At 42.7% G+C, this 24,419-nt stretch overlaps 1 protein-coding gene across 1 annotated transcript in view; it reads right to left on the bottom strand.

Annotated features, from left to right (window-relative positions):
• Window positions 1-23,387, bottom strand: part of pdlim4 (PDZ and LIM domain 4) — a 34,244-nt gene extending 10,857 nt beyond the window's left edge. The window contains exons 1-3 of the mRNA XM_083885797.1: window positions 23,155-23,387; window positions 15,025-15,176; window positions 6,274-6,355 (exon numbers count right to left, since the gene is read on the bottom strand). Coding sequence (XP_083741923.1) covers window positions 6,274-6,355; window positions 15,025-15,176; window positions 23,155-23,256 — 336 coding nt within the window. The 5' untranslated portion in view covers window positions 23,257-23,387. The remainder of the gene's footprint in view (window positions 1-6,273; window positions 6,356-15,024; window positions 15,177-23,154) is intronic.
• Between the last annotated feature and the right edge of the window lie 1,032 nt (window positions 23,388-24,419).

Genomic DNA, 24,419 nt, shown 5'->3' with positions numbered 1-24,419 from the left:
TTGTTAGTGCCATTTGCACAGTTGGTGGGCTGACTAATCTGAAAACAACTGCCTTAAATATCACATTTTATAACATTCTGTTACTTCTGATAATGAGACCGGTTACAGGTAAAGTGTAAGCAGATGAAGATGTGGCCGTGGTGAAGTGATCAAAAAAACATGGAGCATATCCTTTGTGACGCAAACAGGAGCCTTACATTGAAGTCTGATGGAGTCAGGAGCAAAGATCGTCGATAAAAACCTGGACTTCTTTCGACCCAGACTCCTTAGAGCAGAATAAACATTGTCTAAATGCAATCTAACTGTAAAAAAATGCTTGTTTCTTTGGATCCTGGTTATTAATTACTCCTAAGAGTGTGTTTTCTTTGCACGCTTTGTGCCCTTTCAACCTTTACAATCTTTTATCTCACCGACCATTCATCTTATATCCCTGTTTAAACTTCCTGAGAACAAGCCCCAGAGCTGGGAAACGTTGTCCTCACATGCCTTTTCAGGCTCGATTAGAAACCCGTTATTCATTTATCATATTTAACAATAACTCACCACTGGGCAAGTTTATTCACGTCCGTGTTTGAGAGAATAAAGGAGGAAAGAAGTGGAGGAAAATCCCTGATTTGTGTGTTATTACATTACACACTGTGGCATGACAGTACGACACTTTTTCATTTATGACTCACAGGACAGGTAATCACATGCTGACATATGTTTTGTTGACTGCAGGGGAAATGACCGTGTCAAAGAAATAAAGTCGTTTTTTATTTGCATGGCCCTCAAATCACAAATTTGTCACAGATGAGCTCAAGAATCCGGGCAACAGAGAACATTCTGTGTGTCCTTAACTCCCTCAGTGCAGATAATGAAAGGATATGGATTTTGTTATAAAAATAGAATAAAAAGAAGAATGGAGAATAATAATAAATTATTTTATAACCTCCTGGTCAGAATCCTTAAGACTAAGGCATTGTTAACAGTCACTGCAAACCTTTAAAACAGTAAAAATGGGGATTTAGTGCGTGCACGAATGCCATTTTCACCCTCACACTCCAGCCTGGTTCGATAGGACTCCTTCTGCTTCTCCGCTTTCTTTTTCCTCATAAAACTACACTTTCCTTTCATGCCTTACATGCCTAACATGCCCAGATACTCACCTTGGGTGGACAGCAGATTTACAAGGCAGCACATCTGGTGCTCAGCGTATAAAAATGCCGTTTAGTAACATTCAGTGGGCTTTAAGTTGCTCTAAAAGGTAAGGTGGCATAGTTTTACTTTCAATGTCTCTGGAACACATGTATGATTAATAGTTAAGGTAAAAGCCTTATCAACTGCAACGTTATCTTGTTTTTCCAACGTAATCAAAACAGTTTATCTCCAAAAATGTTGAAAAAGGCCATCTGTGAGACGTTGTATTCTCTAATTCCTCTCTCTTGAGAATGGCCACTCTTTCATTTTCTCCTTAAATCCTGACTGCAGAGAAGAAACTTTGACAAGGAATAAAAAGCTCTATAACTACAGAGATCGTATGAGAAGCAGCAGTGTTTTTCTACTGCTGCATAGGCCAATAAATCCAGGCTGCTGTGTGATTTCACTGACCTGTTTTACAACGTTAACCAAGCACGACTAATGGTTCAGGGTGACTGACCATGTGTCTGTGGGTGCCAAGAAAGGAAAGAAGGAAGAAATTCAAAAAAGGGAAACGTATTAGAGTGAGGAGAGTTTATCTATTCATCAACCTGACTTAAAGTCATTCGACGATCGACGACGACGACGACCTCCAGCTACAGCCACAGTTTGGTCAGCAAAGGAAAAGACGAGGGAGGGAGTGAGTGAGGAGAAGAAGAGAGGTGGTGGAGGAGAGGGGGAAGCATAATTGAAATCATATGCCTGTGTTTAACTGAAGACCAGGACCTCAGCCTATGTCTGCCTCACCAGAGACGTAGACATTCACGACAACACACACACACTCGTCTGCCTCCTGCACGGTTAAATCCCTCTGGACCTTTTTAAAATTAAGGTTTTTCACGTGACCACTAAACAAACACAAATCAGCCTCTTTATTGCCCTCACTGGAGGAGGAGGAGGAGGGTGTAGATTAAGATTAACGTCCAGGCGTCTAATTCATGAAATGTGTTCAATTTATCACTTTCTAAATTGGATTAAAATTAAATATGTGTAATTTATCAGTGTGATTGACAAAGATAATGGCTCAGACTAAATACGTTTAACTCCGTGGGTTAAAGGACAATACAAGTACACGTGACATGATTTAGGAGGGGGAAGAAAAACGCCTGTACATATATACATCTTTATTTAAACTTTGGTAAGTAAGTTTGCTCTAAATCTGAATGAACTTGGTCTCCATGGAGCGTTCTCCTCCGATTTGAACATTTCTGGGACGACTGGCTGATTTGTGAACACAAACAACCAAAAAGGGTGGAGGTCACAGCAGGTCTGTGATTTCAGCGGCCTGCTGTGTGAGAATGAAAGTGGAACTTGCTCAGGCTTTTATTTCCAGAAATGCTCTCCACTCCACTGGAGATTTCCTGGCAGGGGGATTAAGAGGCAGAGGGGAACAGTGCACACATCCTGGTCCTGGCACCGAGTGATTGTCAGGATCTCAGTTTTTAGTACAAAACTATTTCACCTGGTTTACAATTGTGTAAATATGTCTTCTCAAAGACTAATGACAGATGTTTGAAAGCAACTGATTTGTTTGCTTTCCTAAAACAAATACATACCAAATCTCTTTTTTATATATCTATATGAGTATATTGGAATTTAATTCCATGCAGTATTGGAATAACTGTGCCAGTGAGTCATGCAACGACTCCGTCTGTCAGATCCTGTTAATGTCATCTGGGAGAATTGGCCTCCAGCTCCTCCAGCGACTGGAAGCTTCTGTGTGTGACGCGTGATCCACGCTCGCTCTCTGCTTCCGCATCGCACAGACCCTCATTCTTTCCAGAGGTTTCCAAAGCGCTCGATAGCCACAATAGCCGTCGCTTTAATAACGGGGGTAGTTCGACGTGGAGTGGCGTTCTGACAATATATGTGCTTGCCAACACGTTTGACGAATACACCATTCTCAGCTAATCTGTGCTACCACTGTGTAATTTAATGGAAAATATTCAAAACCCATGAAATGTCAATAACTGCTGGTATTGTTTTACTGCTGAGATCTCAAGCAGCGTCTTTTCCACTGGAAAGAAAATGTCCAGAGTTAAGATGCAATGCATGGTATTGCACTTATATCAGGTCAAATACTTTCAAAGAATTACTGGGAAAGTGATCATTTGCAGGTTTGACCGCTCAAATATCATCTGATAACTAAACCGAGACATGAAAACACATTATTAAACTATTTTTGTCCAAAGTAAATAAATAAAAACCCGGCTTAGCTTAAAAGTCAATGCCGTTCTCTCCACTTGATGCAGAACATGATGTGGGAATAAACAAGAAGAGAAGCGGGGAAATGGAATGATGAGTGCTTGCTTACAAGTGGGATTTCATGAAAGAAAAAGAGAATCAAGGGCGAGCCGTGGGAGGATCGAGATTTAGAGATTTAGGCTTTGGAGGCTTCTTATCTGAATAAAGTTAAAATTTTCAGTGTATTTTTTCCCAAATAATATGTCTTGTACATCAAATATTATTAAATATACATGGGGCATTGGTTTATTTATGTTATTTAAGCTCTTTAGTGATGATTCACAGCACTTTTTCAATACAGCTCCTTTGTTTTTACCTGTGATTCTGTGATGGAGTTTAGATCAAACAGGTTGTCAAAACTACTCATGCCCTTCATGCTGTTCTGTTCAGTATATGTACATCATCATCTTCCTCACTGCCAGGCCTGTTTATCATCAGGAAATATTTGTGTATGACATCCAATGGACAGACTTTGCCAAGACATGAGAGCGGTTCCTTGGAAACACATCGTAGAAAACAGACAAAACAAACACTCCACGATTTCGGTTTGTCACTTCAACAAAGATTTCCTCATCCATTTTTTTTACATCATGTTCCCAGGATAAGAGGAAACACTTATCACTTCCTGCATTCCTAGATTGGAACTAAGGTAGTTTGGTCTGAAAATAGAAGCGTTTCCCCTTTAGTTTATGTGGTAACAATAACAATAACGGTGCGATGCCATCTGCTGCTCCTTTTGCAACGCTATAAAAATAACAGTGTAGGCTGGAGATATGGGTGGTCATTTCCAGAAGAATTTGTTTACACATACTTGGTTTGCTCTCTTTTTCAGGTCCGAGAAGCATAATTAGGAGTGAGCACCTTTAAAGCCCAACTCTCGTTCCTGCCAGTCTTTTTTTTTTTGCTTGTACGCCATTGCAGGAAGTGTGCAACACACGCTGTTGTGAGTCAGTCAACTGGTGGCCCTCAGTGTCTGAGGGTGTCTTGGCACAGCAGGAAATAAAGAAAGAAAAGAATGAAAGAGGGCCTGGGGCCTTTTATGTGACGCCTGGGGATCAGATGTTTCCTTTCTCCACGCAAAGACAACGTTTACCTGAGCGTGAAGCTCCGACAGAGGAGTTTCCAGGCGCCCAGGCTCACTTCGTTAAGCGAGACGCCGAGGGAAACATTTTCAAACCTCAGTTTGTGTGGAAGTGAGGAGGACGTTATGGAGATACAAGCATGGGAGAGACAGATTTGTTATACTCTTGTGTTACCCACACATGCACTGCCTTCCTGCCATGCATGCCTGTGTTTGTATAAACCTCTCTCTCTGTCTCTCTCAGGTTTGGTCTTTGCTCAAATCAAAGCAAGACGAGAGCTGGTGCTGAGGCTGTGATATGCAGCTGCTGATTTCATGCATTACATTCATACCTTTCACGTGTTATATTTGTGTCTTGAAGTCCCCTGGGAAGTATTCATACATCTTTTGAGAACAGCACTGATTGATTACATACACCAGAGCCTCTTTGACTTTTTGTCTCTGCCCCTGAAGACAATACCTTTCCTATTGGGTGTCAAACTCCCATTGACGAGTTGGACGGATCGATTTCACCTCAGCTCTTTGTGTCGCTGACTGTTCCACCCTCTTCTTTTTTTTCTGAGACAAGAATACCTCCTCTGTCTCAGATCATTCCTGACGGCACACAATGCTTTGACAAACGGTCCATCTCTCACATATCTGAGCCACAGTACGCTCATTGTCCGTCCGTCTGTTTAGCTCACACACTCGACATACTCGCAGCATGTGTGCTCATAAACACTGGAAAACTTGGATCAAGATCGAGTTCATCCTGCTCCGAATCTGAATATCCATCCCTTTGGCAGCTGCGTATGATCGGAGAACAATCAAGACACTATGTCAAAACCCCTGCGAACAGTGGGACACATTATCTCGCTTATAATCACGTGAATTATAGTGTATATATGCAATTTACAGATCAAGGGGTTTGCGCCAGTTTCCATGGACTCTGTTTGTGATGTAAACAGACGGAGAAGAATCAGGTCTTACACCCAGGAGACTGCACTGATACGGGGTGACATAGTGCTTTTGTTGAATTGGTGTGACGGTACTCTTACAGGACCAGATCATAAACCTTTTGGACAGTTGGTAAAATGCCTATTCATATCTATTTTCCCCAATACACCAGAGTTACAGTACGTGCCTCACAGATGAAGCACATCTACGACTTGGATGCATGTGAAACTCTCCCTTTGGGGTGCGTCAATCAAAAATACTCTGCTGTGTTAGACAGTGCCTTGGTTGTTTGTAGTGTTTGCCACCGACAGTAGGAAAAACGGATTCCAGGACAGTTTTGAATTGTTCTAAAATAATTCCCGCAACAAAACCTCGCTAAGGATTAGCTCTGCCACATTGATCCAGGCCTCGTCTGGATTCTGCTTGACAGCCGTGACAGCCAAGGCTCATGGGTATTGTAGTAGTTAAACCTGTGTGTGTGTGTGTGTTTGGACAATTGATGGACAGAATATAATGTTTTCTCTCCCATGAGATCATCGCAGTATCTGGGCGACGCTGTTTGTCTAACATTGAGGTTATTGTTTAAAGAAAAAAAAAATGTAAATGAGAATAAAGAAGAAGAAGGAGAAAAACACCCAAGTGTAAAATATTGTTTTTGTGATATTAGTACTTGCTTGTCTTGCCACAAAGCCAAAAAAACAGACAGTGATATAAAATGGAGAATGGCCAAAAGTCTGTGTTGGGTGCATGAGAAACTCTGGGTGTGAATTTCAATCCACTGAAATGCCTTCGACTTGTGTGTCAACTGTAAATCCAGAGAAAACAGTGGTTACCTGTGAGTCAGGCTCCATGTAAGGGCTTGTCTTGCCATCGTCACTAAGAGTCGGCGACCACACTCTGTCTCCTGATCCCGACCTAAAAGTCAATACCCATGGGAGAAAGAATGTGAGTAATAACCCAAGCACAGGTATGCAATCATTGAAAACGAACATATTTTACCGTAATCCTCTTAGATTTACTCTAAGCTGGCATATAATGTTGTCTCGTGTACATTCACATGCACGCAAATGAGTGATTACATGTGGATTTTAACATCTACTGGTGCAAAGATAAGGACCTCATCACATCATAACTCCACCGTCTGCTCTTTCAAAGAACACACACTGCTGCTGCTGCACTCGTGAACTCTTCAAAAGCAGTGATAAGCGAATTAGTGGTATTTGAGGACCCCCCCCCACTCACACACACGCACACACACACACACTACTTTTGAGATTAGCAGTAATTGACTCCAGTTGTGTTCTCACTGACTTGAAGGAATGATAAAACACATTATTTATGAATGGGGCCAATGTGAATATGCAACGATAATTTATCTTGCACATTAAAAAGGCAGAGAATTACACGACAGAGTGAAACTGTGAGTGCACAGCGCCTCGTTCCTCCGCTCCATTCATCACAAGTGTCACTAACAGAGTCACGCTGCTGCTGTTTCATCCAGTCCTTTCTTTGGTTCATGATGTTTTCTTGTTGCCATGGCGTGGGCCGCTTTAGCGGGAAAGCATCCAATTTTGCCAACGTGCGGGACATTGCTCAAAGTATCTCTGTACAGGACTCTGTGTGGGTTTGTCAGTGTGAGGTAATCAGACTGCAGCTGGCACGGCGTTGGCCGAGCTGAAGCAATGCTTCAAGTATGAGGCCACGGAGGTGTTGCTATCAAGGACGCTCTTATGAGGCGCCGAGTGTCTGGCAAACAAGTAACAGCTACTGCGTAGGATGACCCCGACACCACCACCAGCCCCTCCTTTTCCTCCTCTTTGCCATTTCCTAATGATGCCGGCACTGAACTCCTTCATATTTTCAGATGTGTTTGGTTTCGATGGTAACTGCCACACACGGCCTATTCAAGACACTGAAGAGGCCTTTTCTGAACTGACATTTTGGAACTGCGAGACACAAGATTACCATCCATCCATCATAGTGAACTCAGAGTGGAAACTCAGACACAGACTCGGGGTCTGCGAGTGCAACACTTTGGACGCTCATTATATTCAAAGGCAGTGTGAAGTCATTCACGTCCTTGGATCTCAAAACACTTTTTTTTCTCGCGTTATCAGGTTTCAAGCATCAAGCAATTGACTTGTACTATTGTATGGAGAAACAAGTCCACAATGGGTTGCTGTGTAAGGGGGGCTCTTCCAGGAGGGAATCAGGATCCAGCACAGAAACAAATGACCACACCTCCTCACAGTGGTGTGGGGTTAAATGCATGTCTCAGACACAATTATTTACTTTCTGCTAAGCAGTTTCAGTGCAGTTACACAGAGAATTAGTCAAAAAACAAGGCGACTTACACAGGAAACCTATATGAGAAAGAGTTCTAGAGTCTAAAGATAAGATTGGAGCTTAATTTCCAAAGTTGCCGTCACACATCTTCATCTTCCCGTCTGTCTGATCCAATAATGAATCCAGCCAGAGCGTTATATAAAAACCACTCCACCTGTATTAACTGGATCTACTTTATAAGGCTCATGGAAACTCGATATCAAAATCAAGCTTGCAGAAAGCTGAGGGAACTTTATACGCTCCTCAGTTTTGCCCCCCTCTGCGAGAAGATCCATCTTTACAGCGGCAGCTTCGTGAAAGCGATTCACGGTGATAAATTGGACGAGCCTCGTTTCCAACACTATTGTCTTTGATTTCCACCCACTGACTGTATACATCACTGTGGGCCGAGATTAAATCCAGACAACGCAGAAGAAAAGAATGTTACAAAGACGGATTGTAGAGCAACATTATATGGGGAACTAATCTCTGAAATCCAACATAATAAACCATAATACAATAAATTAAAACAATTGCAAGGCCCCATTCATAAAACGACAGTCACATAAGACAATGAAAGACCTCACTAATTTACTGTTCTTTGCTTTGGTCTTGCAGTTTTCATCCGAGCCTCTGCAGCCATGGAGGTTTAATATCCTGATTTTCACAGTTTTGAATGAGTTTACTTTGGCTGCACACACAGGATCACCATGTTCAAGGAGGAGCTCCCGCTCACAGACGGCCGGAGGCCGGCGAGTGCCTTCAAATTAAGACCCAACGGAACATTTTCAGGGTTCACTTCACAGTCTTGCCTCACCTCATCAAACCCAATGCGAGCGAGCGTGGTTTTCAGGCACGTCTTACATCAGATACCACTGGAGCTGCTCCTATGTAATTTTTGTAATGTGAGAGGAGTCTAAATGCGCTCTCCCCCCCACAAGTAACGGGGGAGAAAATCACTGTTTGAAGAGCAATTATCGGGGTCTTGAACCTGCAGGGGAGACACTGCATTTGGGTGATGACAAGATCGACGCAAGAGGGAACTTAAAGGAGGGGAGGGATTGTGGTCGACCCCCATCCTCCCAGACTCTAAAGCTCCTTTATAATCACCACAAAAAAGAGACCTTGGGAGAGCGTGAGAGGAATGACGATATGAAGGGATGAGGGGAAAAGCAGTGGTGCTTGGTTGTGGAGAGGCATTTGGAGGGAGGTTTTTCAGTCCCAGCTGGAGTCCTGTATTCCTTTTGGTCACAGCAGCTTCCTCAGCTGTGAGTCACGGGTCTTTTGAGTCAAAGTGAGACAGCGGGGGTAAATCCTACAGCGGAGAGATCTGACCCGGTGACTTTTCTCTGTTGTCTTTGATTCCCTCCTGGGAATCGGTTTTACTCTCCTGAAATGTGTATTTGTCACCCACATGGACTGAGATATTCCCAACTTTGAACTGAGACACCAGACTTTGTTATCAGGCATCCTATGGTTTACACTGAGGTAACCAAAGAGTAGACAGTGAACACATATTTCCACATCCATCTTAATTGTATAGAAGTATTGAATCACTTTCCACAAAGTCATTTATTCCACGTACGGTTTACCAAAAGATGAATTCTCCTATTGCCGTCCTAACAAACCAGAGATGAGTTCAATCAAGCGACAACATGTTTCCTATGGAAGAAATCTCAGAATTCTGAGTTTAAAGTGAGTTTAAAGTCAGAAATTCTGAGTTTAAACTCAGAATTGATCCATGACGTTAGAAAACCATCTGCACAACAGTTCTACAGTCAAACCTTCACCTAAACTTCATATTACGCTACAGTAAAAAGAACTAAACACACAGCTCACGCCTCATATGACTTATTTCTCGGCACATTTCACTTGCCACCCAGCGTGATTCTTTCCGGAACAGCTTGACCAGCAGTGGAAACACACATCACCAACCACCGTCACCGTGTTTCTCTCCGGCTTCTGCAACCACATGCGTTTTTTTTTTTTTCTCCAAGAAGAAGTTTCTGGCAGAAACTGCAGGGAACGTGAGGTCAGAGTGAAGAGTGAAAGGAGTTCTAATCAGAATCAACAGAGTCATATTAGTGGAGTGTGATGATTAAGATAAGAGGCTGAACCATGGAGGAGAGAGTGCAGCCGGTTCATGTATTCCCAGAGGCTCAGACACAGGCCGAGCAAAGCAACAGTGACACATTCCACTATGAGCCCAGTCCAGGTCCTCTGACATTACACTGAACTTTAGGGTGTGTGCGTTTTTTTTTTTTTTTTTTGCGGAGAGGGGATGGAAGCCACTTTTCCCTCCCCATCAAGACGACAGAGTTCCATTTGATCGCCGGTGCCAGGAGTGCAAAAAAGTGTTTTAACTCACAGTGGAGTGCTGACAGGCCCTGCAGCATAATAAGGCCTGATGGAAAATGAAAAGTTGTGTTAAAGCGGTGACCTCACGGTACCTCCACAGTGCTTTTTTTGTTTCTCTCTTTTTCTTTTTTCTTCCCTCACCAATCAATCCACTTCATTTACGTTCTCATCTTTCTCCCTCGGTGCTTGGACAAACAGAAATCCACCCAAGAAAGTTTGGTTTTGTTCTTATAGATGCAGATCAACAGTAGTGTAGGCAGAATGTCGACCTCACTTTATCAGAATTTAATGCGATCAACAGATGGTGTTTTAATTAAATGGCAAAAAAATAGGTAATAAAACAGGATTTCCTGGGTTAGCTGATAGGGGTAGGGGTGGATTTGCCAAAGACATGGTCGGGTATTCAATCACAACAAAAATAAACTCTGGAAAGTAAAGATTAATGACATCTGACATGTATAGTTTGAAGGTTGCATGCCCCCACATTTTCCATAATTATTCATCTTAATAATCCTCAGAGGACTCCTGAATATGAATTATTTAACACCATATTTGGAGAGCGAGAGAGAAAATGCCTGTGGAACGGAGTGGAGGGGTACCGAAATTCAAAGACGATGTGCAGAACTTAGCATGGAGCTGATCAGCCGCACCATGACGATATTATGGGAAATAGTTGCCTTTGTCTTTGTGGATCGAGAGAAAGCTCACGATCGGGTGCCAAGAGAGGTGGTATTGTATGCAGGCAGTCGGGAGTGGCAGAGAAGTATGCGAGGGTGGTGCAGGCACATAATTATGAGTGAGACAGTGGAGTGCAGCTGGAGTGACAGAGGTGAAGGTGGGATTACGTCAGGGATCAGCAGCAGTGCAGCGGTGATGGACGGGTTGACAGACGAGGTCACGCGAGGAGTCTCTGTGGATTGTGTTGTTTGCAGATGATATTGTAATCTGTAGCGAGAGGAGGAGCGGGTGGAGACGAGTGATGTGCGACAGAAGAAGAGCAGCAAACAGTGAAAGGGGAGGTCTAGTGAGACCTGCTATGATGTTTGGCTTGGAGTCAGCTGTCACGAGGCGTCAGTTATGTTAGTCTTTTTTGTTTGTGTAGTCTGTTTGTTAGTTGGTTTAGAGTCACGTTAAGTTCATGTCACCTTTTTGGTGTTGGGTTTGATTTTCACTTCCCCTTTTATTTTGGTAATGTTCATGTCTTCCTGTTTCGTTGTCACCTCGTGCTCCTTGACACACCTACCCTAATTCCCTCTTCCCCTATATAGTGTTCCCAGTCCCTCAGTCATGTGTCAGTACGTTGTTTATGTTGCCAACCGAACGCCCGTCTCATTCAAGTCTGTCAATATCTTCAAGCCATAGTGCTACGCTTTTGATTTGAATTCTAGAGACTTAATAAAGACTCTTAAAACCTTCCAGCGTGCCTCCAGTCTCGAGCATTTGGGTCCAGCAGTGTTCTGCCTTCCTAACATCAGTAGAGACTGTGGAGGTGAAACTGGAGGTGGCAGAGCTGAAGATGCTGAGATGTTTGTGAGAGGGAAAACACGATTTTGAGCATAATTCGAGGGACAGCTCTCAGGTGGAACAGTTTGGAAATGAAGTGGTGACGCGCAGAGGAAAGACAGTGATTATGTTGGACAAAGGATGGTGAAGATGAAGTCCACAGAGAAGGATCATGGATGTTGTGAAGATGATCCCCGAAAGAAGAAGAAAAAGCAGGAGTTTACGAAAGAAAGAAACTTGGGAACAATACACAGAAACATTCTTGCATTACACAAGAACCTCGAGTGCAATGCAGTGTGCTGTAATTTTGGTTCACAGCAGACGTGTAGACTCGTATATTTGTCCATCGGCAGCAACACAAAATTACACGTCTCTCTCTTCTTTCCTTCTATGACTATGTGACTGTTTGGAGGCTTTTAATGAGCGCTGAAATCTGGCTTCCTCCACAATATCATTTTCTCTCGTGAGTCAGCGTGGCCTTCCCAAGTCACTCCCGAGTCATTTTTTATTTCTTTTGGACTCCAGAATCAATGCTTGTAATTGAATAATCACCGGCTGTTGCTGGAGCCCACAGTTGAGGAGTGTTTTCAATGAACTGAAAAGTCCCATATTTCACAGCTCTTTTAGAGAAATCACTATAATTAGAAACACGGACTTCTAAAGATGACATCCCATTGTCTGGATAATTAACATCAAAGGACGTATTTCACAATTTCCCACATAAATGTACGGGTTTTAAAGGTTTTTAATGTCCCCCCTATTGGTATGCACTTCCTTGTTTACCATTACTGTGAGTTATCTGGTGGTAATTTGGCTCTTGTCGACGCTGTGACTCTCTTGTTCCCTATTAATGAATCGGAGGCTTTTATAGATGCCTCTGTTTTGTTTTGTCTGCTCCGTCGTGGTAACTGTTGCTGTTTATTAACACATAACTTCCTGTGTGAGCCATTTTCATGGGAAGAGACTGTTTGGGACACTGGATGTCAGTGTCTTAATCACCTGGCTTCTGGTCGAAAATGAATGCTTGGTGCAAGTCTTTATTCATATACAAATGCTTTGTGCCAACACCTCCCCCCTCAGCCAAAGCATGGATAGATTATTTTACTATTAAACTACATTTCTGAGCTCCACCGGTCACAGTCACTGGATTTCCAGCAAAGCACGAAGCAGAAAACGTTGGCTGTAAAACGGCATTCTGAGCCGAGGGGAAGGGCCCGTGTGGATTTCTCGCTTTCTCTCTGATTCACTGTTCCTCTATCCTTGACTTTACTTTCCCCTCATTCTGTCGTAGTGTCCCTTGCTCTCTCTCTTCTTATTGTTCCTCTTTTTCCTCTCTCTCACTCATGTTACAGCCGCTCCCTGTCCACTGAATTGTCTTCTTCTCCTTCACCAACAGTTCATTTAAGAAGGTGCATGCCTATCTCTCAGCCGAAGACCCTGCTCCTCCTCCTCCCTCTGCAGTCGACTCTCACTGTAATTATTCAACCAATATACTGAAGGAAGGTCACATTCCAGCAACTGTAGCTTGCCTGTGATGCTACATGAGCCTGCAATCAACACTTTAAACGGGAAATGAAAAAGCATGCACCGTTCTAATTTAGACAAACACCTTTTGAGCTAAATATGAATATATTTTCCACTGTGTCGCTCTCCTGTTGCACTAAAGTGCTAAAAAAGGGCAAAAGGGTCAGCCAAATTGCATCGATTTTCCACTGCACATCTATCACTTCTGGCCTTGTCAGACTTCATCATACATTGAATAACTTTTCAGTACCTTAGGGGAAAATTTAAGTTGAATTGGGAAACATGGTTCGTGTGTGTGGGAGTGTCCTCTTTTTTGCTCCTGCAGCTGCGGAGGAGAGGAGCTCCCCTGCTCTTTTACACTAAATACCACTTTATGCATCCTTAAAATAAATCCTCTATTCCTATGTGGACAAGCCACTGGATGCTCAGGCGCTCACTCAGCCTGATATATGAATGAATGGCTTCCACTGCAGGCTGAGAAGGCTGAGTATAAAACAGTATTTTCAGTCTAAATTTAGAGCAGCGTTCTCCTCCTCACGGGTCCGATTACTTTCCACTGCATGTGCAGGTACACATCTTGCTCCAAAACCATGATAGCAGAGTAAGACAGTGTTGTAGCCCTAAAAGGAGAGGGAGCTGAAGCACCACTCCTCACTTTGGCAATATTGTCATTCTAATGTGTGTAATGTGAGGCTGAAACCACAGTGTCCCATCTGAGAAGCTTGGGGTTCAGAGGTTGCCAGATTCACTCTTCACTTTCCAGCACTCTGGCAACCCCGAAGAAGCCATCTAATATAAAATGTGGGTAGCAACCGACAACGCATTCTGTGTCATTAACTGCTTCGATGGATGATTTCCATTCCCGCTGTTAACGTTGACAAGAAGAAATTGCTCTTGTCTCGCACTTAAGGTCAAATCGTCCATTCTCAGAAGCCGGGGGTCTAAACAACATGCGCCAGTCTGTAGGATTGGAAGACGATTTTCCGCTCCATGAAGTGGTAAAATGCACAATATAGACCGTTTTGTAGAAAGGTCACCGTCTGAATCAGCGTAAGCCCCATTGACGGCGCTCTATAGGATCATTTTAACCGTCGTAAACCTGTCATCTGTCCGTACGACTCCAGTGTGCCAAAGTCGAAGCAGCGGACTCACAGGAAATAGAAACAATATGTGTTTCAGGACAAGAAGCAGTAAATTACCTTGGACGTAAAAAAAATGAGTCAGGTTTTTCAACTCAAATCCACTTAATGAGACTTGAGCAAAAACCATAAGCAGACTCCGCTCAGGGTCAAAGCAATAATCCTGGGAATTTTCTGAACACAGCAAGTGACTAATGTCAAAAACTCCTCCTGATATCGGTTTATTCTGCACATTAGATGTCCCACCAGTCTTCCAGAGTGGAAAAAAATCAAAACCTGGAGCCTGGAGCGGCGACGAGGAACAGCGGCTTCTGAGGCCTGCTAAGCTCATTTTCTATTAACTCCACACCCCCACATTTTATTCATTTAATAACATTGTACTCTTTCAACCACGTGATCCGCTCACTCGAGGCAGCTTTTTATCCGAGCTCACGCGGCTCTTATACAACTGTTTACACATGTGCAAACGCAGCAGAGGTCTCCTTCAAAGCAGCCGTGGTTAAATGGGTTTTTGTTAATTAGCAATCTTTGTCTTAATTCAGAGAACAAAAAGTCTGATTGAGAGCCAAAGTCCCAGGAGGAAATGTCAGAGCTTTTATGTGCCTAATGGCTCATCCCCTCCATCTCCCTCATAAAGTGTGTTTATGGTGCAACAGCTCCGACCACAAGCGGTTCTATGTCAGGCGATTGAAAACACACTTTTTGTGGTCGAGAGTGTTTTTTTTTTTCCCGTACCTGATGACGTTGAGCGTGAGCTGCTGAACGCAGGTTTTGATCCGGTTCTGCGCCTCCATGTGGGTCATGTGCTCCGTGCTGTCGCCGTTGATGGCCAGGATGGTGTCGCCGGGACACAGGTCGCCCAGGGCCGCCTTGCTGCCTGGTGTTACCTAAAGATAACACACACACACACACAAGCCAAGAAAAGCAAAGGAAAGAAAATTATAAGTGGTGTCAAAATGCCAGTGCCAAGAAAATCCAATTCGTGTGGTAGTGTCAATAACACAGAGGCCAAATTCAACAGCTCTCTCTTGATTCATGTCATATTGCATATGACAGCTATAAGTGAAAGGCCCCTCTACAACATGCAGTTGAACAATTGCTCAGGAAAATGTGAAAAAGTGACGCGGTTTCTCTCCGTTTGAACCTTGAACCCTCGAACAACTGTATCTGTGTTACGTTAAATTCATGTACAAGCATCTGTTTAATATATTCTGCTGGCTTTTCTTTTCCTTTTCATTTCATTTCATTTATGTCCACATCATTCTCATTTTTGAAGATGATCTCGCTGGATGTTTTTTGAGCAGGTTCCTCCCTGCGTTTCACCTTCTTAGACCACACTAAGTAACACATGATAACTATTTTTCCAGGCACAAAATGCTCCCCTTGTTTCCAGAAACCAATCAAATCGTCTTCCATCAAACCAGTGACTGTCATATGGCAGCAAGCTGCCGAGGGAAAAATCTCTGTTTTTCTTTTTTTTTTTTACGAGCAATGAACGAGATGAAAAAATGTATTCAAATGTGAACAATTATCCTCGTGTTTTCCACTTGTCTTTTTTGTCAAGTCGTGACATGTGCGATTATTAGTTTAACAGTATTTTTCCAACCCCCCCAACAAAATGTGAGGAAGGTTTCCGCAGCTGGATTCAATTGCAGCATAGTCGTACTGGTATTTTTGGATGGGAGCGGGGAATCCGAACGTACTAATCTGCAACATTTTCACCTATGCATAAACGGTTTTGAGGCTTAAGACGGGATTTCAACGTTTAAACACAGCCAGAAGATTCTGTAGTGGTGACAGTGAACATTTGGCACGAGCAGCGACAGATGGGATGGAATTATTTTCTCGATTAATCAAGTAAGCCTAAAATGATGCCCATTACTCCAACACATCAATTATGTAAAACTCATTATTAGTGTCTGGACAACTTGATGGAAATGTCACCAAATAAAAAGTGACTTGGAGGAATTTCCTTTTCCAACACTTTACCACGATCACTGCACAAGGCACCGGCACAAGGTTAGATTTATGACAGTGTTCCTGTTAATGAGTCTTTGTCAACTGTGTTTTTGAGTGCATTTAAGCGTGTTTCCACTCGTGCTACTCAAGCCGGCCAGGGGAAATGTCTAAAATCTCAATATTTAACATAGGATTCTGGTGTCGGCATAATTAACTGATTCTATTGATTCTAATGATTCAGTTACACTGAAAAGAACTGTTTTTAAAGTCACTCGTCACTCGTTTGTGTTTGAAACAAAGTCACGGCACTTTCATGCAGCCGTGCTGTGATGACTCCGCCCCCGTTGAGGAGGAACTCTATTGTAATGGAAACACCACCTAAACCATGCCGTTTAGGGGCTTTTGTTTCCGTAGATCTTGAGAGTTTAATAACACTTATCGTGTAATCCAATCCAAGAAACATTGTTAGCGGAGGAGAAGAAAGAAAAAAGAAAAGACACGCTAAGTAGGACGAGCAAAGGCACACAAGTTCACGCCCCATGAAGCTCTAATAGCCAAGTCGTGCGGTTCAGATGTGGAGTTGCTAATTTACAGCTCTTGACTGCCCCAGTGTCCCTGACTCAGTTCCGGCAAAGGTCAGAGGTCAGCGGCATTCTGGAAAAAATGTGTGTGTGAGTGAGTGTCAAAGCCAAGCTCTTATTCATGCGCACTTTCTGAGGAAATGTGACATAAATCACATGAATGAATGAGGATTTCACTTGGGGTGGAATGACAGACTTTAAAAGCAGGAAACAAGGAAAGGGTTTTGTGAAACATAACAGATTCTTGTTGTTATTCTTGTCCGCGAGTTTACGTGTGAATGGACACTGAACACAGGCTCTGTTTATCCACGTCATTTTGCACAACCTCTGTGGCGAGAATGGTCTGTGTGTGTTTGGGGTATTTGCCTGGGTTGCGTTAAGTGTCAGGAGTGGACCAAAGTTCACGCACAAAGTGAGTGAGTGAGTACTTCAGGGTCAGGTCATGAATACACACTCACACACACAGTGGTGCCACAATGGCACGACTGAGGTCATCACAAACAGGGTGTATGTGGTGCAGACATCATCGACCCAATCGACTATATTTAACCTGCAGATGTGGTGATGTCATGAACTTAAGACTTAAGAATATATATATATATATATATATATATAACTGTCTAATCCCGGCAGCTTCAGTGAGTTCCCACATTTTGTGTTTGTTTACGTTCTATTTTTGTCGCCCTTTACTCCTGCCAGTGAGAATCAAACGTGACAACTTCCACTTGGCCCTTAATCGCGTGGTGCAGAAATGAGAATAAATTCAATTAAATCGAGTAAAGAAAATCTAAAACAGACACACGTAATTACAGAAAATGACCTTGTCATTGAACAAATATGTTACCTAACACGTGTACTCGGAAGCAGAACCAGAACCAGAACCATAACGGTGTTATTGTTTTGTTATTGCACAAGGGCTAAGAAATCGTGACTTTTGAGCAATAAAATCAGCAGCAACACACAAGTTAATTGCTAACAGATAGAAGGGGTTTAGCAAATGACAGTCTCATGTCACATCGAGTCATGGTGTTGCCCACTGACGCCTAATGAATGAGTGCTGGAGTGTGTGGTTTCACTCCGGGTGTTTTTTGTCTTAGGCAGAAACAGAGAGGATGTGAACATCAATAGTGTGTTTATGTTTGTGTGTGGAGTTTTCCTAGAGCTTCGTGGAGACTATGTAAAGCAAATTTACGATCCACGGTGAGGGTCTAATACTTCTTTGAGAAAACAGCTTCTGTTCTGGATGTGGAATGGGCTTCTTCCTCTTTTGGAAAAAATGTAGATTTACATGGGAATTTCAGTATAAGACGAGTCATAACTCCTGCAGTTGCGTAATCAGTCAGCATTGAGTTCATTCAAGGGAATGATTTTTCTTCCTCTTTTAGATATGCAGCCTAGACACAGATGTCAAGGTTAAAGCTGAATAAAAAAAACACACACAATAGTTAACCTTTATATATATATATATATAATGTGTCATTAGGAGCAGAAATTCCATAAAGTCACTTTCCGCTATGGGAATACTGAGTTTCGTGTCTCGACAACAGACGGAATAATAGTTGGCAGTGAGTCAAAAGCCTTTGTTTGCTTGTTGGTGCCGCGATAAGAGCCATGGTTATGACCTTGGAGAGACGTTCCATAGTGCGCGGTGTGAGTTTCTGAATAGTGTGCGATTATCACACTCTCAAACAAAGAGGCTGAATCTGCCAAGAGCAACAACGCCGCCGCCGCCGCTTATGATTTCATACGTGAGGTTATTACCGCGAGGCAGCCTGTTAGGACCACATTATTACTCATTAGTGTGACTCATCAATAAGTCTTTGGAAATCCATTTCAAAGGGATTCACAGTAAGATTAGTAATCATTATTCCCTTGAAGAGTTGTGATGCCTCAACATGTTTATGGATCAGGGATCGTTGTAGGGATGAAAAGTGACGTGATTTAAGCCTGGGTAGGATCATAAGTTCATGACTTTAGAGAAGATCTGAGGCCAAAACTGCAGCCTGACTTCAGTGTAATGAATATAAACTAAATTGGTTCAACTTAAAGACCAAGAAACCTCATTTTCAAGGCTCCATACGTCACACAGCCAGATGAGAAGGAAATGCTCAGCATTCAGAACCCAACGACCCGCATTGTTCCCTCTGCCTTCACAGTTAGTTTTTTTTTTTGTTGCAGGAGCTTCACGGCTTTTTGATGACAACAGGAAATTCTTCCAACAGTATACCATCTGTTATCTTTCGCTCAGTTTCTTCTCCAGCGTCTGTAATTCTAGCCTGTGGAAGAGAGAGAGCGAGCAGCAGCAGCCTGGCTATATAACAACCCAACAGAGTCAGAGGAACAACCCATGTGGCTTCAGGTCACATGTTCTGTCTCTGGTATGTGGGCCGAGAGCTGGATGAGAGATTAAAGGGGACAAAAGGACGTTAAGTTCATTTGACACACAACTCCTGTTATATATATGCACTACAATATGATTCCAATACTAGGCTTTAATCAGCATAAGAAAAATGAAGCGAGTCTTCTGTCTTCAGTGCTATAAAATTCCAGAAATTCCACAAACAGGAGAAAATGTGGAGCGCGTACAGGTAGGGAATGATTAACGACAAGGAATGTGCAGATACCGCTCCACTCTGTTCTCATTTCGTTCTTCCTTCAGAGACATGTTCACAATTTCTGTTAAAAGACTTTCTGGTCTTCATAATCATTACTCCGAGTCCATACTTTGCTGTGATCCATTCACCACTGAAACCACTACAAGCAGACGTCTATTTTGTGGTTCAGTTTCGAACAGGGAGGCAATTACTGCACATCACATCACCCCCGCCATTAAAAGTGGATGCGGGCATTACAGTGTTGTTTTAGCGTAGACTCCAAATGTATTACCAATCCGTTTAAATGCATAAACAACACGCGACCACACAGACGGTCCCTGTCCTACTTAGATAATGTATCAGCCTGAGGTTGGACTTTGGATTGTGTTCAGATGAGGAAAATTAGGAGCCAAAGGAAGCCACAACAGTGAAGTGGACTTAGGTCATTACAGCACATAATTTAACATGAAAACCATTCCCCAGTTCTTTCCCTCAGTGAACTGAAACTTATTAGATTTAATGCCAATGTTTAAAAAACAAAACAGCGATTTGAAGATAAACCATATGGGATGCTTCACATTTTTTCAGACCAAACAAAAATGTGTTGAAAATATCGCAGCCTTGGTTTTCGGGGCTCCAAGAAAACTAAAATAAAATGTCATAAACATGATCGGGATCCAGCTTCTTAAACTTAGAGGATTTGTTTGTACATTTCTGACTACAATCTCTTTCAAGTTTGAATTGTATTTGGAGACATTACCCTTTTTCCTTCAATTTCACAATTTCATACACACAACAAACCGTAAAAGAAAGAACCACATGTCAATCCAAACACGACTAAATTTAGTCTCTGTGTACAGAGAAACGTCTAAATATGAAGACGAACTATTTGAAACGTGCTGCTGCAGACAGACAGTGATGTTTAGGTTGTTATTTGACCAACACTCAGTTGTAAATTCCCGAATGTTTGCCAGCTGGCAGCACTGAGAGGCGTTCCTGCGTCACCTTCAATCTTGACATTGGTTTACAAAAGGCCTTAAACCACAGCTGCCATATCCAGCGTATCTTCTCTAAATGCTTGGGCCGTTACATAAGGTTTTTTTTTATATTTTTCAGACACAGACACTATCAGACCATAATGTTTCCAGAGTGCCATAAAGTGGCTGGAGCTGTAACGGGCTGACTGGCAGGAGACTAATGGCTCCATCCTGGGACATTATCACCTGAAGCTAAGGACCAGCTGCTGCTGCCATCATCCTCTGGTATTTACAACTTTCACCGTCTCCAAGTGCAGGTGTTTCGTGGCATTTAGCTTAATGTATGTATATGGAGAAAGGGAGGGCATGTGTCGAGCAAAGTTAAGGGGATGTCCGAAACCGAGAGCAAAGACAGCTTTTTCCCCTCTCCAGAACCAGCAGACGCTCTCGGACCCTCCACGAAGCCTTAGATGACACTAAATTCCCCCCGAGGAGCATTTGGGATCGTGTAAGACATAAAGTATCCTTCTCCGAAACACTTTTACAATCACACTCCTCTCCATCTCCCGTCATATATAACGCTCTAACGTCTCCCCACTCGACACGGTGTAATTACTGTTCCCGGGCACGCACTGCTCTGCAAGAAAGAATGCAGCAGAAATATGATGGAGAGGCCGAGTTTAAGAGATACTTGAGTTTATCAGACGCAATCCATCACAGTCTGGCCTTAAAACTCCAAAGACAGTCAGCTCCCAGGAGAGAGAGAGAGGATTCCATTTCCATTACTTCTATTCTGTCAAATTCCAACCCTTTAATTTCTGTATTTATTCATCATCATCGACAAGAATAAAACAATTACCAAGCGCTGCCAGTGACCTACATTTGTGTGTTGACAGCCGGGGTTTAAACGCTCAATTAGACGCTGAACAGCTCTGAAATGGTTGATGGAGGAGGGCAAAGAGGCGTCAGGAGGTGTAATGCTGCTGCTCGCTGCCAAGAGACTGTGTATTTATGCCTCTGACATGACATGTTTTGCTAAATATGCTTGCATCTCAAACAGCTGCTTCCTTCTCCAGCTTTCACGCCAAAGATCTGGGCCAAAATTTTCCTCTTATTTATTGTTGCAAGAAGCCTTTTCCATGTGAGCGCTGCTTTTCATTGGCACCCGAGTGTCTGCGAAAATGAAACGCAGCGTAATTAATTTGGCTAATGCCGCGCCATCACTGCATTACACTGTGATCACAATGCACAAGAGATTTCCCCGTAATTGTGATTTACTGGCAGTTATGCACAGATTAATCCAATGTTCCAGTGAGTGTTTGATTGACTCTAGAGAAACCACAGCTACTGTACAAATGACTTAGGGATTTTTTTGGGGGCATTTTTGCCTCACAGAACCTGACTCATCTGTTATTTTAACCCTTTGTGCTCACGTGGCATATATACAACGCTTATATGGACAAAATTGACAATTTTTCTTGTATTTTTGTTTATAAAATGAGCCAAGCAAACTTTGAAAATGCGAAGTGTTTCCAATGTGAGTCCGAATGTGTTTATATAGTTGGTGAAAATGGAAACAACATCAGATTGCCTATAGGTGGTGCAAAAAAAGAGGATATAATACACTCTATATTGCACATTTTTATAGCCTCTGTGTATACGTATAAGGGTTAATGTAAGCAAAACAAAGAAGATTTTCCCATTTTCAAAATGAATTCTGGTGATGGAAAATCAGCAATATCTGAACCATAAAAGCGAGTGATCCTCTCCAAACAATGCTGATTTCAAATATGAAATATTATTGAATATAATTGAAATATTCACCAATATATTCAACTGCTCGTAGACTTTGCATCCGCACAGAGTCAAATACCTCACCCCTGATTCTGTCTCAACAGAAAGAGCACTTCAGGTGACCTGAAGCAGTCGTCTGCTTCTCTCCAAAGTCGTTAATTGCCCCCCACGTAAATCTAAAAATTACACCTCCAGTTTGAAGTGCTAGGTGCCCCCTGTAGTTAAAGGGTCAGTTCGGGGGGTTGGCGATACAGCCGTGCACTGAACACCTGGAATCCTTCAGCAGCACCAATGAGCTCTGATGAAAAACAAATGTCAGCACACCCCCCACCTCAACCTCTCTCTTTCTACAAGCCCTGCAGCAGGACCGCCACTGTGTTTACCCTGGCTGGGATCAACTTAAAGGCTACTGCCAGATCCACTGCCAGCACACTGACTCTTGACCCATATTCTGAGGGTCAGGAAAGTTCACGGGAGGGTTTTTCAGAAGACTGCAACCACAACTTCAGCCATACAATCATCCACAATGGCAATAATATGGTAGCAATGGCAAGAGTGGAGCTTCCTGAATTCAGTATCATTAAACAACACAATAATCTATAATTGTTTTTATGATCATTTTAAGACTTTATTTCGGTATTGTGTTTTAAAATCAAGGATAAACTCTTTGACATGATATATTTGACAATATAAGGTCAGTAAACTCAAATTATGACAAAAAAGTGTTAAAACTTGAGCTGCATCTCACGTTCATTCATCAAAAATTCACACCAAGTATACACTTTAAGTTCATAAATAAGTGTCATCATCACGATTTAGCGCGCACTATATCAGAAACCAGTTGCCAAAGCTAATGCGTATTTTACGCACGGCGCTGGATGAATGGACACAGCAGCACAGGCGAGGCAGACAGACACCGCGCAGCAGCAGCAGCAGACTTTGACTTGACTCTCTACCTACCCTGGAGATGGTTAACGGCGTGCTGAAATCCCGTCCTCCCACCAGCCGAAAGCCCCAGGGAGAGGGTCCCTTTAGTGTGACGCTCTGGGACATGTTTGGCATGGAGACTGCGAGACAAAATGACAGACAGACAGGACTGAGGAGGGAAATAACGTCCGCGCGCTTCCTCGATAATAAACCCAGTGAAAGAGGAGCCAGAGTGAGGTGGAGTGGAGTGAAGGAGCCGGAGTCCTGAGCCTGGCTGCTAGGCAACACTGACCGAGCCGTGAAAAACTTCCCTCCCCACTTGATTCAAGTTTAAATAACGAAGCCGCCTCTGACGTGGGATGACGGCTCGTCCTGCCTCCCCCCTCTCGTTCACCCGTTCACCCGGACTGACTGACTGTGTGGAGTGGGAGGGGACGGAGCGGGAAGTCTCTCTCTCTCACACACTCACACACAGTAATCTGCTCTCTGTTCAACACTGGAGCCACAAATGTGGACTCAGCATATGCTGTTCCATCATCATCAGCTGAATACAGAGGCAGTGTTTTCATCTCCTCATTCATTCATTCATTCATTGAACTCACTCTAAAAAGCAACTCAGAGGGCCTTTTAACACCACTTGATTTAATACATGGACTCAAGTTAAAAATTGTAATTAGTTCATTTAAATAAACCTTCTAAGTTGCAAACTTTATTTTTTAAGTTGTGATCAAATAATAATGTTGGCAATTAGATCAAATTAATTTTGTATATAATTTATACTCATATTTCATTGTTGGTGGGTTTAAAACAAAATTCAAGTTGATGTAACTTAAAAAACTTAGCTTGATAACTTAATTTTTCTCAACATTGACTTCACAAGTTTAAGTTCCCTCTCCTACCCACACAACATTCCCAGACAAGTTCTGAGAAGAGACGGCGTGTTAGGAGGCTGAACCTTCATAAAAGCAACATTTCATGGTGAGTAAAATGTTATTATAATAGTTCTAGTGAAGTATTGTATTTACATTTGTTTCAGTGACTTTCATTCGATAATAGCCTGTGTGCCCAGCTAGAGAGAGCTGTTGGGAAAAGGATTATTCACATTTAGCTAATTGCATGCGGCCACCAGCTACATGCTAATGTTACCCACAGTCACAGCCACAATTAAAAAAAAATAATAATAATAATTGTTCATTCACATGTATAGCTGTGTTGTTCCAAATTGTGGTTTGGTTTCTGTGAGAGGAAAGTAAGCAAACTATTTCTTTTAATTTGTCTGCCTGTTTAAAATCTGGTGA

The sequence above is a fragment of the Microchirus variegatus genome, assembly GCF_963457635.1.
Source record: "Microchirus variegatus genome assembly, chromosome: 2".
Lineage (NCBI taxonomy): Eukaryota > Metazoa > Chordata > Actinopteri > Pleuronectiformes > Soleidae > Microchirus > Microchirus variegatus.
This window is presented reverse-complemented; position numbering and strand designations above follow the sequence as displayed.